This window comes from Magnolia sinica, chromosome 8, assembly GCF_029962835.1.
Source record: "Magnolia sinica isolate HGM2019 chromosome 8, MsV1, whole genome shotgun sequence".
Taxonomy (NCBI): Eukaryota; Viridiplantae; Streptophyta; class Magnoliopsida; order Magnoliales; family Magnoliaceae; genus Magnolia; species Magnolia sinica.
In genome coordinates this window covers 77,918,962-77,932,551 of record NC_080580.1, presented here as the reverse complement: position 1 = coordinate 77,932,551, position 13,590 = coordinate 77,918,962, and the positions used below count along the sequence as shown (strand labels likewise).

The 13,590-nt window shown below is 38.2% G+C and overlaps 1 protein-coding gene across 1 annotated transcript in view; it reads left to right on the top strand.

Annotated features, from left to right (window-relative positions):
- Positions 1-12,195, top strand: part of LOC131253471 (cation/H(+) antiporter 15-like) — a 52,612-nt gene extending 40,417 nt beyond the window's left edge. Inside the window, exon 3 of the mRNA XM_058254468.1 lies at positions 10,911-12,195. Within this exon, the coding sequence (XP_058110451.1) occupies positions 10,911-12,095 (1,185 nt within the window). The 3' untranslated portion in view covers positions 12,096-12,195. The remainder of the gene's footprint in view (positions 1-10,910) is intronic.
- Positions 12,196-13,590: the final 1,395 nt, after the last annotated feature.

Here is a 13,590-nt window from a genome sequence, read left to right as displayed (position 1 = left end):
ATTCAGGACAGTAAAAACCTAAACTAAAATGTGCCTCACAGATCATTTTTTTTCCTTTTTACCAACTTTTGAAGGGAAATCAAATCCTCACCTATAGGGAGCAAACCTATGGTGAAGATCGTACACCCAACCATTTTCACATATCACCCATGGGGAATTAAATCTACACCTATAGGGAGCAAACCTATGGTGAAGAGTATTCGCCCCACCCTTTCCAAAGGTTTCTTTTCTTTTCTTTTTTTTTCTTTATTTTTTTTTTTTATTGATCTTGACGGGTAAATTTTCCAGGCTGGTTCCTTACATGCTTAGTGATTACCAAGTTAACCCTTCAATATCAAACTCAAACCTTAATATGAAAGCGAGATGTGACATGTGAAATCACAACTCACTCAAAGTTTACAACTTCTAATTCTGTATTAACAATTCAAACTTAACTGTGAAATCTAACAGATAAGGAATCCAAGAGTCATAAATTACCAACATCATGTATCTTGAAATTCTAAGTGCCCTAGACGGCCGTCAAAATCACTTTGAATTCACAAGAAATTCCAGAAAAATTAAAAATTTTCACAATTTTTGTGCTCAAGACCAAGAAAATATTGATTAGGTAACCTAATCTCCCACCCCCAACCTAAAATCTACATTGTCCTCAATGTAAAAGAAATAAGCATGCAATGCATATGGAACAATGAAAGTAACAAAGGAGTGATGGAAAGATAATACCTGGATGAAAGAATTAAGAGGCTTTCTAAAGATATCAGCGTAAGAGCGGGCTAGCACAAGAGAGAAACCAACAAAAGTAAACTATCATAAAACAATGTATAAAGCAAACTAACCTAATGATATAAAACCGTCTATCCTAAAACAACATAAAGCAAACTACCCGAGTCCTATGAAAGCAGTAAATTTTAATCCTCAACTGTGAAAGCACGGAAAATCTACTCAATCATGTATCTAGGTTCTTCCGTCGGCCAGTATCTTGGTAAATTTCTCAGAAGGTTTTTCAACAGGATCATCCAAAAGCCCGTTTTGCAGTAGGCTTGGATGTCCTGGAACGTGAATGTCTAGAGAAATTAAGGGACCTCAGCATAAAGTTTTCTTTTAATCGTCTGAAGTGTCCAAAGTATATACGATTCACCTATAGCAGAAAAAATTTCAAAATTAGTACACCATGATGAATCAGAGACTACAAGTAGATGAAATTCAGAAAATTTGTAATAGGTGGTGTAGTCTCAACACACACCGAAGTTTCACTCTTTAGTTCAATTTTCAGCTCCTCCTCCATTAACGGTAACCATTCAGGATCTGGGCGAGGAGGTACTTCAAAATAAGGGTTCTCTCAGTCCGTGACAACTACCGAGGTATTGTCTTGTGAGGCATCCACTATTTCTTGTATCATGGGATCGTTTGAATCTACAAAGTGTGCCAAATAATCATCCAAAGCGTCGAAACATTCAGTTGAATGGAGTTCATTCATCCTATCGAGATCTGTGATGATATGTTCAATAACTCCTTTATCTTCTTCGAGAGTAGAAATGAACATACTCTCTTGTTTGTTCTCAAGGTGAGATGAAATCACCACTGTGTATGTCTCTTCTTGACCTAAATAGGCATATTCTAAATCAGAGAGTAAAGGTTTTAGGTCAAGCTTCGGTGGCTTGAGGTTAGACGACAGAGGCACGACATCAGTTTGGGGCAATTCTTCAAATTGTGGCCTCCATTGGTTAACTTCAAGTACCGGCACAGTATCAAGCAAGGCACACGTCTCCCTAATTACATCATCATCTAAGTCATGGGAGTGTGCTAGGCACATCTCTAGAGGGTCAGAGGATAAGGTCAAAGGCGTTCTATCTTCCACGAAAGAATCAATCATGTTAATGTCGTAGAAATCGTCATCATCCCCTGAGTTTCTACTGTTATTGAAAAAGATGTTTAACTCCAATGTCATATTTCCGAAAGACATAGTCATGACACCATTCCTGCAATTAATAATTGCGTTTGAAGTGGCAAGGAATGGGCGACTAAGAATGACGGGAATCTGAGAGCTCATGTTATTGACGGGTTCAATGTCCAGGATGATAAATTCTACAGGGTAGTAAAATCTATCGACTTGGACCTACACATCCTCAATTATCCCTCATGGTACACGAACAGAATGATAAGCAAGTTGTAGTGTGGTTAGGGTGGGTTTTAATTCACTCAAGCCTAACTGTTTGATACTGAGTAGGGAATCAAATTGACGCTCGCTCTTAAGTCAAGAAGTACGTGATCAATTCGATAGTCCTCGATTACACATGATATGGTTGGGCTACCGGGATCTTTAAATTTCTGCGGCACGTCTTACTTCAGGATGACACTCACTTTCTCAGTCAAGAAAATCTTCTTTTGAATACTCTGTCATCGTTTGGTTGTGCATAGGTCTTTCAGGAATTTGGCATATAAAGGTATTTGTTTTACGGTATCAAGTAGATGAATGTTGACTTTCACTTGTTTTAACACCTCTAGAATATCCTGAGAGTTAGAGAGAGGTTTTGATGCAACCAACCGTTGGGAAAATGGAACAACTGGCTTCTCTAGAAGTTCAGTTCTAATTTTTGTTGGGCATCACTAGATCCATCATTGTTGTCCTCTTTTGACTCGTGAGGCTTTTCAAGCCTAACCGGAAGGGTTTTATCAATAATCTTCCCACTCCTAAGAGTGGTGATGGATTTAGCGTGCTTCATTTGATTTGAAGAGCTTGGATTGCCAACTTCATATTGAAGCTTTGGTTTGAGAAGAGGTTGAGCTGGGAGGCTCCCCTTATTCCCAATCGTGTTTTTAGCCTTAAGTCCTTATAATGTTTTGTTAAGGTCTTGCAAGACTTGTAGCATACCCTGATTGAACTAATCTTGCTTTTCAAAATGTTTTAAAATCAGATCCTCTTAAGGTTTCTCTTGCTGTTGTTGTGAAGTCTGATTAAAGAAACCTTGAGGGGTATCAGTTTGTCCATTCCTTCAACTAAAATTTGGATGATTTTTTTCACCAGGATTGTAGGTATTAGAGGTAGGTCCATTAAAAGGTCTTTGATAGTTATTTACGGCATTGGATTGCTCAGTCAGTACCTCTTGAAAGGCAGATATGGTTGGACAATTTTCAGTTGTGTGACTGTTACAACTACAAATACCGCAAATAACTTCCTTACCCTTGTCCTTCCTTGATTTCATGGCCTTGAATTTCTTTATGAGATTTACCACTTTAGAATTGAGATCATCATCCTCTTTTAGAAGGTATACTCCGCCCATTTCCTTTGATTGAGTGGGCCTAGAAGTGGTATTTGATTTTGGGTATGTGTCTCATGTTTGTGTGTTTTCAGCAAGTCTATCCAAGTAATCCCACATATCATCGACATTTTTATTCATAAATTCTCCATTGCACATTGTCTCGACCAATTGACGCGTGGAAGATGTCAGTCCATCATAGAAAAAGTGTGTAATGTGCCATGTTTCAAATCCGTGTTGTGGGCATGAGCTGACAAGTGCTTGAACCGCTCCCAACATTGGAAGAATGTTTCATCCTCCTTTTAGGCGAAGTTCATAATTGACTTTCTAAGGGTATTCGTTTTGTGATATGAAAAAAATTTCTTTATAAACTCCCTTGTCATGTCATTCCATGTGCCAATAGATCGGGGACGTAGTGAATGTAACCACGTCTTAGCTTTCTCTTTCAAAGAAAAGGGAAAGAGTTTCAGCCTGACCGTGCCCTCAGACACGTTAGGAAAGTATAAAGTGGCTATGATTTCATCAAACTCTTTCAATAATAGATACGGATTTTCAGATTCAAGCCCATGAAACTTTGGAAGGAGTTGAATCACCCCTGGCTTGATATTCATGTGTCCCGTATTTTTGAGAAAAATCATGCATGAGGATATACTCACCCCCGCCTGTTGTAAATAATCTCGTAAAGTACGAGGTGGGGGTGCTTGATGCACCTCATTCTCATCCTAGATGTCTTCTACCCTAGGTCAGGGTAGAAGAGGTTAGTTTTCAGCCATCACTTCAATTAACTCAGGGGATTTCGAGTAGTGTCTAGTCCTGCGATGGATAGTTAACCCCTCAACCAATCCTCCTTCAGTCAAGAGACGTCGAGTGTTGTCACGGGCCCACTTGGGCATGAAACACTCACAGCCCTCAATCAAATTCGAAACCTAATCCTAAGAAAGGAAAAGAAAATTTAGAAAGAAAGAGTGGGTTGGAAAGAAGTTACCAAATTGGAGTCTCTAAGTTAAAAACCTTCAAAAGAAAACAAAACAAGTCAGTTTCTAAAGAGAAGGTCTAAGATTAGAAAATCCTTAAAAAGAAAGATAGAAGTAAACTAGTTTCTAAAAGAAGAAATTCCTAAAAGAAAGTGAAAATTTCTAAAATAAATTAGGAAAGTCCTAAACTAGAAAGTACGTTACTAAAAGAGATCTGAAAAATAGAAAGTAGAGAAAGAGCTTACCGAATTAGAAATTTCTATCTTAAAAGCCTACAAAATAGGAAAGTTAGTTTCTAAACAAAAAGTCTACAAGTAGAAAATTTCTAAAAATAAATTAGGAAACAAAGTTAGATTCTAAAAGAATTAGAATTAGAAACTTGCTAAAAAAAGAAAACAAATCCTAATCTAGAAATAGCAAGGAAGAAATTAAGAAAGAAATTACCAATTTAGAAACCTATCTCAGAATCCTATAAAACGAGAAAGTTGGGTTAATTTCTAAAAGAGAAAGACTTTCTATCTTAAAATTAGAAAATCACAATCTTAAACTAATCCTATAACTAGTTAATCTTAGAAAAACGTAGCCGTCAATCCCTGGCAACGGCGCCAAAAACTTGTTCACTCCCCAAGTATAGGGTTGTGATGTAGTAATAAACTCGGTGAGACCGAGGTTGAATCCATGGGAACTGAAACCTGTATGTAATCTGAAACTAATTAGAACTAGAACTAGACTAAGATGAAATCTAAATCAAGTGAATATGAGGGAATAATGGTGAAGTATTACTCTAAAACTTGTGAAAATAAAGGTAGGAACTAAAGTGCCAAGGATCCACTTGTAACAATTAGGAAGCTACCTTGTATTGATTCAGGGATACAACTGGAATCAGAGTCCTATCCTATCCAGTTGATAAGAAGAGATTTGTTAGATCTCTGAACTTCTCATGGATTTAATCATTAATAGATAAGAGTGGTGAAGATTTGGAAGTGATTTCGTCACCTAACCATGCCTAAGAAACTATGGCAAACAACAACAATTTACCAATCTCACAGCCAATCATGAGAGAATTGTGAAAGTTAGGAAGGATTCCATCACCCTACCATGCCCATGGGATGATGGTGAACAACAAGTCTTACTAATTTCACAATCTCAACAATGGGAAAAACATACTTAAAGCTATCGCAGATCCATTGTAATTTGAGTCACAACAAACCATTAAAAATTAAAAATATACCTTCATAAATAACTAGAATCCATAAGAGTTCAACAAAACATGAATCAAAGCCAAGCAAATGTCCCAATTATGTTACAAGCTTCACCTCTTAACCCTAGCTAAGAGGTTTAGCCCAACATGATTAGGCTCAACATCTTAAAAAAAATACAGACAAAAAAACTAAATAAATATTACTCTACTCTTTCTCTCCTCTACCCACGTCCCTGGAAAATTCAATGCCTTCTCTTTCTCTCTCGTCACCTTTTATAAGTAATAGCAGTCGGTGGGAGTGGTTGCTGTAACAGAGTCTGAAACCCACTCTGTTTACACAACAGAAATTTCTAGAAACTCTTACGCATCGGTGATGATTGGTGGGCCCATAATCTGACTTATCAAAGAAATCCACGCCATCCATTTATTTTCCCTCGAAAAACCAGTCAGGCTTAATCAGTTTTAGATCAGATTCGTGGTGGCCCACGTGATTGATTTTACAGCAAAGACTCTGCCGTTCAATCTTACATTTGAGACTTCATATACATGTAATGCTTTCATGGGACAAAACGGACACCTAGGTGACGGTCACGCCTCCCCTCTAGACACAATGGACGGTCCCGATCATTGAAATGGATGATGGGTAGGGCCCAATGTCAAAACCTAACTGCAAGCACGTCCATCCCTGGACGTTTTGTGCTAGAAGACAGCTTTTGAAAAGTTTTGTTCAAAAATAAGGTGGGGCCTACTTTTGACGACATTTTCAGAGATCTACTCTGCTCATTATTTTCTCAGTAAGTGTAAGCCTATGGGTCAAAATATGAAGTAAATCCAAACTCTAAGTGGGCCACACCATCCACCTGTAATGAGTCAATACCGAACGTTGAAGCAAACCTCTTCTTACTTACGTGCATGCATATATAGTTTTGGTTATTTACAAATTTGTCACTCCCTTCTATAGATGTATGTGGTTCGTTTCTCCCTACCGCACCATCCAAAAGAAGTGGAATTTGACGAATATCCACTGTTTTTCATGCTCTTTCTATCGGTTTAATTTGGGTCTTGATCTCCCAAGGATGTCCAAGATGCTTTCTTAATGGTTATTGTCTGATTCTGTCCATCGGGTTACTTAAACACTGATCCAAGGTCTGAATTTTGACGTGTACGGTTAATTTATGGTCCTCAGGCCATATATGAAGTTTCGAGCCCAACGGATGGTGGGAACCCTGTGATATTGTATTCTGACTGACTTTTCAAGCCTCTTTAGTGTGACGAACATAATTTTCTTGAATCTCGGCCATGTAAAATCGTCGATCTCAGTCCCCTGGAGTCCGTCCCTTGCCTTGATGATTCCTGAGCATTAAATCCATGCTTTTAGCACCCTTTTTCAGTCTAGGCTCCTAAATTCATCATGCAGCACAAACACGATTAAAATATGGCATTGAACAATATTATGTTCATAAAATCATGCAATAACTGGGGTCTAATATGTAATATTTGACTCTCAACAACATGGCAAATAGAAAGCAACAAGAAAGCAAAAAGAAATTAATAAAGATCTAAAAACTTGTAAAGAAAAATAATTTCTAAAACTATGAAACTTAAGAGCTCTCTAAAAAAACCCTAGATATCCCAAGAAGTCTTAGGAAACCCATATTTATAAGCTAGTTTCCACAAAATCGTATAACCGCCTCAAATTTATGTATTCTGCGTAAATTCTGAGTAACTCTTCGATGTCATCAAATTATTTTCGATGTCATCGAAAACTGCATCCAATTTGTCCAGTAACAAAATTTGATTTTTTCGTAATTCTTCGATGTCATCGAAGATTGGCTTCAATGTCATCGAAACTAGTTCAATGTCATCTAAGCTCAAATCCTGCGAATTTCTATACTTCCTTCATTTTTCACTTGATTTTCTTGACTCTTATGGTCTTGAAATCTTCAATCTTGGTTTCTAAAGGTCCATTCTTTTCCTTGGTGATTCTTGAGCATCAAATCCATGCTTTTAACATTCTGTTCAATCTAATCTCTTAAACTCACCTTGCAACACAAACATGTATAAAATATACTATTAAGCATTATCATGTTCATAAAACCAAGATATAAATGGGGGAGAATATACAATATTTGAGTCTCAACACACCCCCCCAACTAGCATTTGCTAGTCCTGAGCAAAATAAGCGAAGAAATTTTTTAAATAAAAATAAGAATAAAAACTAATTTTAGAAATAAAATTAAAACAAAAACAAAAATTCTAACTATACTACTTTTGCAGGTAATCTCGATTGCATTTAGTATATGCAACAAACCTTTAAACCCGTAGGTTTCCCTTAGTGGACAAGTTATAGTCTCGTGAGAGTTTTCAGAAATATTACCCAAAAACATTAAAAAAATAGAAAATAGTTTAAAACTCAGAAATTTATACAATTATGCCTCCATTTATCATAAGAATTCCAAAACACAGCAATACTTATCCTAAGTCTGAAGTCAGTTAGAATCTCAATTTCCTAATCCATTACATCCTTAAGTTCAAAGGCCTAATCAAAATTTAAAATAATTATGATCCAATATACTTAAGTGCTCGGTGACACTAGTATAACTTTGAGAAATATGCATGTTCTCTATCCTAACTCCTTTCAATCATCCGAAAGTTATAACTTCGTGAAAGAGCAAAGGGCTAGTTTCACTTAAATTTTAGACTTTCACTTAAGGCATTCACACATCTTATACACTTGGCTTGTGAGTCTAAGTTGAGCAATTCGTGATGCAACCTTAGCTTGATGTCTTGCGATAGACATCAAGCCCACTAAGGCGAATGTCTTTTTATAGTTTCGAATTGAATAGCCCACTAACGAGTAGTCTAGAGCTTGTTTAAATTATCAGGATATTTCTTTAATGAATTTGGTATTTAGATTTCTTGTGCGCAATGATTAGGAATTGGATTAGCTAAGTTTGTAGTGCGGCCTATTCGTAATTAACGAAAATAGCGATTTGGTCAAAGTCACTTTAAGCCATTGGTTCTCAGACTGAAAGGATAATTGGGTCACTTTAGTTTGTTAATTAAGATCTAACCTCTAGTTGTCTCAGTTTTGTGTAGCTCTTTATTTAGTTACGGTTGTCTCGATTAATCAGTAATAGGTCGACTAAATTTAGGCCCATGTGAATAAATCATGTGGCTAAACTCAGTGTTTAAATGATCAGGCGAATTCATTGGCTTCCCATGGTTAATTAACTAGATTTGTACAGTTCTTTACTGGTACCACTCACGTATAGGCTTACCTCAAGCATTAAGGGTCAGTAAGTGATAACGTGGGCTAGTTATATCGAAAAATCTTCAAGGATTTTTTTAAAAATCTCAAACAGTAAAAATCTGGAATGTTACAACAGCACCTTAGAGCAATTTCCAGACAAAGACTGAAATCATGGGCCAAATCTTACTGTTGTGGAACATAGGGCGGGGCTGAGTTCAAACATGGATCTCTACTCAAGCCCTGAGTCAGACCTGTGTAGGGCCAGCCCGGCCGTTGCAACTCGTTGTGGACCAAACCACAGTTGGAAATACTCCATTTTAACTCAGTGTTATTAAGGAATAAAAACCTATGTAATTGGTTAAAGATTTAAAACTTGGTATCTTTCAAATATTTTGGCACAGTTTTTTTTTTAAAAATTTATTTAATTAAACTTTGTTTTATTCAAAAATCGAGTGCAATATAGAAAACATAAATTAATCCACATCATCCATTGATAGATTTTGATAGATTTGCATAGAAGGTGAAAATTTTGTGCAATTGGACCATTCATGTAACACTTATTTGAAAATGAAGGACTTGATAGAAGGAAAGAATATTAACCCATCATTTCATATTACCTTTGCATGTAGATATCAATCCATTTTATTTACAATTCTGTATTACCTGTGCATATAAAAATCTATCCATTTTATTTACAGTTTTATACTTTAAGCTTATTGGCGTACAATATATCAACACATATGTCCTCGCATACACAGATATTTTTTCAACTAAAAATAAAATAAAATAAAATAAAAAATAAATTTGTGCGTGTGTGATGAAATCCGATGCGGTTCGGCTAGTGATCCAACACCAGCCAACTAGCTAGCTGGTGTCAAACCTATGTGGGCCCACCATGATGTATGTGTTTCATCCATGCCGATCATCCATTTTGCCATCTCATTTCAGGCACCAGGTCAAAAATACGGAAGATCAATCTCAGGTGAACCCCACCATAGGAAATAGTGGGGATTGAATGTTCACCGTTGAAAACTTTTGGGGCAAAAAAGTTTTGGTTCAAACTAATATTTCGTTTTCTCTCGTCCAAATATGTGTGATCTTATCAACAAGTTGGATAGAAAAAAAACATAACAGTGATATGTAGTGGGATTTAGTAAGTTTTAATGGAGGAAGTTCAATCAATACTGTTTTCTTGTGGGCCCTAGGAAGATTTTTAACGGTGGACGCTCAAATAATAATGTTTTTCTGTAGTATTGGGCTCGTGCCATAAAATAAGATGGCAAATGGAATGGCAAAGTGAATAAAACTCATATATCATGGTGGGGCCCACAGAGGTTTGACTGACTGATGGTGTTAGGGTTAGAGTGACTCGGTGAGCTGTACATGTATGAGACAAGCTGATGTTCAGAGAGACAATCAACGGTCTCCATTGAACAGCCCTTTTTTTTTTTTTTGCTTAGTAAATGTTTACTTTAAGGCCCACCTTGCAATTGTCATATTAGATCTTCACATTTTTGCCATTGTGAATAGGGTTGCACACGGTTCAGTTCGGTCGGATTCTGGGGTGAAATTGGAACCGAACTGTTCCCAACGGTTCCAGGAAAATTAGAACCAGAACCGAACCATTTGCACCCAATAACCAAATTGGAACCGGACCGTTAAAAACAGGTTCAGTTCTACAGTTATAGGCTTTTTATAATTCAACCCAATTGCATGGTTTGTTTTTATAGTTGGCTTGTATGATTTTTTTTTTATAATCCAGCCCATGCTCCTCTACTAAAAATTTTCACATGGAATAATCTTGTCATAGTTTATTTTTATGACCCTTTCATGTTTCCAAAATGATTTTTTTGACAATGTTTACTCATGTTGTAATCCATTTGATTAATGGTATAAGTTTTATTTTTATTTTTATTTTTTTTAAATATATTTATTGACTAAGGGATCGGGTTCCAAGATTCGGTTCTGTGGTCTACTTGGGTTATGCATAACTCCAAACCGTAGACCGAACCGAACTAACGGTTCTTTGATTTTCGGAACTAGAACCTGAACCCACTGCACTTCAAAACTGGACCAAACTGTGTAGTCTGGTTGATTTCGGTCCGGTTTATCAGTTTACCGGTTCCATGTGCACCCCTAATCGTGGGCACATGTGTATATTAAGATTTTAATTTTAATTATTTTTTTTAAAGACTCAGTCATTTCTAACCTGGTATCATACGCAGGCATTAGACAACCAACAGCTCGTCTGTGTGGTTCTATCTTTCATGATGGCGACTGCCATTTGCACGCCGCTGGTGATTGCCATTTACAACCCTACGATGCAGTACATTGCGTACAGTTGGCGAACGGTACAGCACAGTGTTGAGAAGAGCTTAGGTCCATGTCTTCTTACATGTATCCACGACGAAGACAACGTCCCACCCATCATCAACCTCCTGCAAATGTCTAATAATTCCAGGTTTGACCCCCTAGCCGTCCATGTCCTCCACGTCGTGAAGATGGTAGGCCGCGCCTTGCCTTTGCTTGTGCCTTACAAACCATCCACAGACCCTACCACCACTAATAGAATAATGAACGCTTTCTACCAGTTTGAGCGCAACCACCGTGGGCATGTATGGCTGCAACCCTTTATAGCAATTTCACCCCACGAGACCATGCACAATGATATCTGTTCGCTTGCACATACCAAGCACGTATCGCTCGTGATCATGCCATTCCACAAGCAACCGGCAGTTAATGGTGAGATGATGATGGGGGCGTCAGGTCAGGCCATCAAGGTCATTAATCGTAGCGTCTTGGAGGAGGCTCCATGCTCGGTTGGGATTTTGGTGAACTGCATGACCTTGGGAGGGACTACGAAACCGAGACAGCATTCATTCCACTTGGCTGTCTTGTTCTTGGGAGGACGTGATGATCGTGAGGCGTTGGCTTACGCGGCATGGATGGCTAGTAACCCATCTGTCAGTATCTATGTAACACGATGTGTTCCGATGGATAGAAAACTCTATGATTCTATTGAGAAGAAGCTCGATGATGAGATGGTGGGGAAATTCAAGATGTGGGTGGCGGGTAATAACCGGGTTAGTTATCGAGAGGAGGAGGTGGCTGATGGTGGGGGGACGGTTGAGGTGATTAGATCGATGGGTGATATGTATGATCTTTTCATGGTGGGGTGGGGTTTAGAGATGGAGACGGTCCTAACGAAGGGGTTGAGAGAATGGAACGAGGAATCTGAGCTTGGTGTTATAGGAGACTTCCTCGCGTCGACGGATTACAATGGGGCAGCAGCTATTCTGGTGCTGCGACAGCAGGCTAGAGTGGCTAGCATGGATGGGGCGCAACCCATGGCGCACGTTAGCATAGCGGCCTCGAATAGGGTCCAAGATGTGCTGGACGTGCCAGGTTAACGAGAGGGAGGCACTTTCAGGGTTTTGATGAAAATGAAAGAGAGAGGATGACCCAATGTAAGGATATGATTTTGTTTATTAGCTTTTTTTTTTTTGTTTTTTTAATGACCACTTGCAATTAGGGCTATCTATCAGAAAATGGGCGGATACAAAACTCGAGTGTGATACACGAGAGGAAACACCGAGGATTCAGTGACTGGCATTGAAATATTCATGCGGTCACAAAAGCTTCATATAAGTATCTTTTTTTTTTTTTTTTTTTTTTTTTTTTTTTAATTTCGCCTCATCCCAATGGCAATGACCTTATAGACAGTTTGGATGACATATAAACATTAAGGTGGAGCCCAAGAAGGTTTCAATGGTAGTAAACTCTTTCCCACGGATTTCCCTCTCTCGCGTGCCCACTTGAGTTTTAGGTTTACCTCAGCCTATAATGACATGGAAAAACAGATGGAAAGGGTGAATATCTCTCAAACATCACACTGGACCCGAACCAGTATCCCAGCGCAGGAACTCACTGCTGAAAGAAAGGCTTTACCTGAAAACCGGACCTCAATTTAATCCTCAAAACCTTTTGCAGGAAGTTCCTGCGCTAGATGCTTAGGTGGGGCCCACCATGATGTTGGTAAGAAATTCACTTTGCTCATTCCTTTTGTGAGTTTATTTTAAGACATCAGATAAAAAATGAGCGGCATCCAGTACTCTGAGTTAATTTCAACACAGTCAAGGGTACGAGTATCCATAGGTGGTGAAAAACCACCACAGCGTGAGTGTGTGGTGGTGTGTGTGTGAAAAAAAAAAAAGAGATCAGGAAGAGGTTGACTTAATTTATTTCAAGACATAGAGATCAAAAATAACAGTATCAATACTCAAGTTAACCAAAAACGTGAGAATTAAGTGTTCGCAGTTGAAATATTCATGGGGCCAAAGAAGTTTTAAATCACGGTAATATTTTTGTTCTCAGTTCATCCCAGTAGAAATGACGTAATGAATGGTATGGATGGCATTTAAACATCACTGTCAACCCTGTGGAGGTTTCAGTGGTAGGAATTTCCGCACCCACATATTCCTTTAATCCGCCCACTTAAGTCTTGGATCCTGCTCACTTTTGATCTCAAGTCCTAAATCGATCTCAACAAATGGATGGAGGGGTAGATTTCTCACAAAAATCACACTAGCCCCACCTATGCGGAAGGCTTTCGCAGGAAATCTGACCATAGGGCACACCTTGATGCACGTAGATGCGGCCCTGACCATACGGCACACCTTGATGTACGCAATATCCACTCCGTCCATCCGTTGTTTCAGATGTACGTTTTAAGGGCACGGTCCCTAAAATAAAACCATTCAAATCTCACGGAGATTATAACACAGGAAACAATAGTGATTGACCATTAAAAAGATTTTGTGGCTAAAAGAATTTAAATTAAGCTGATATTTGTTTATTCTCTTCATCCGGGTCTGTGTGACCTTATCAAAAGGTTGGATTGAAAAG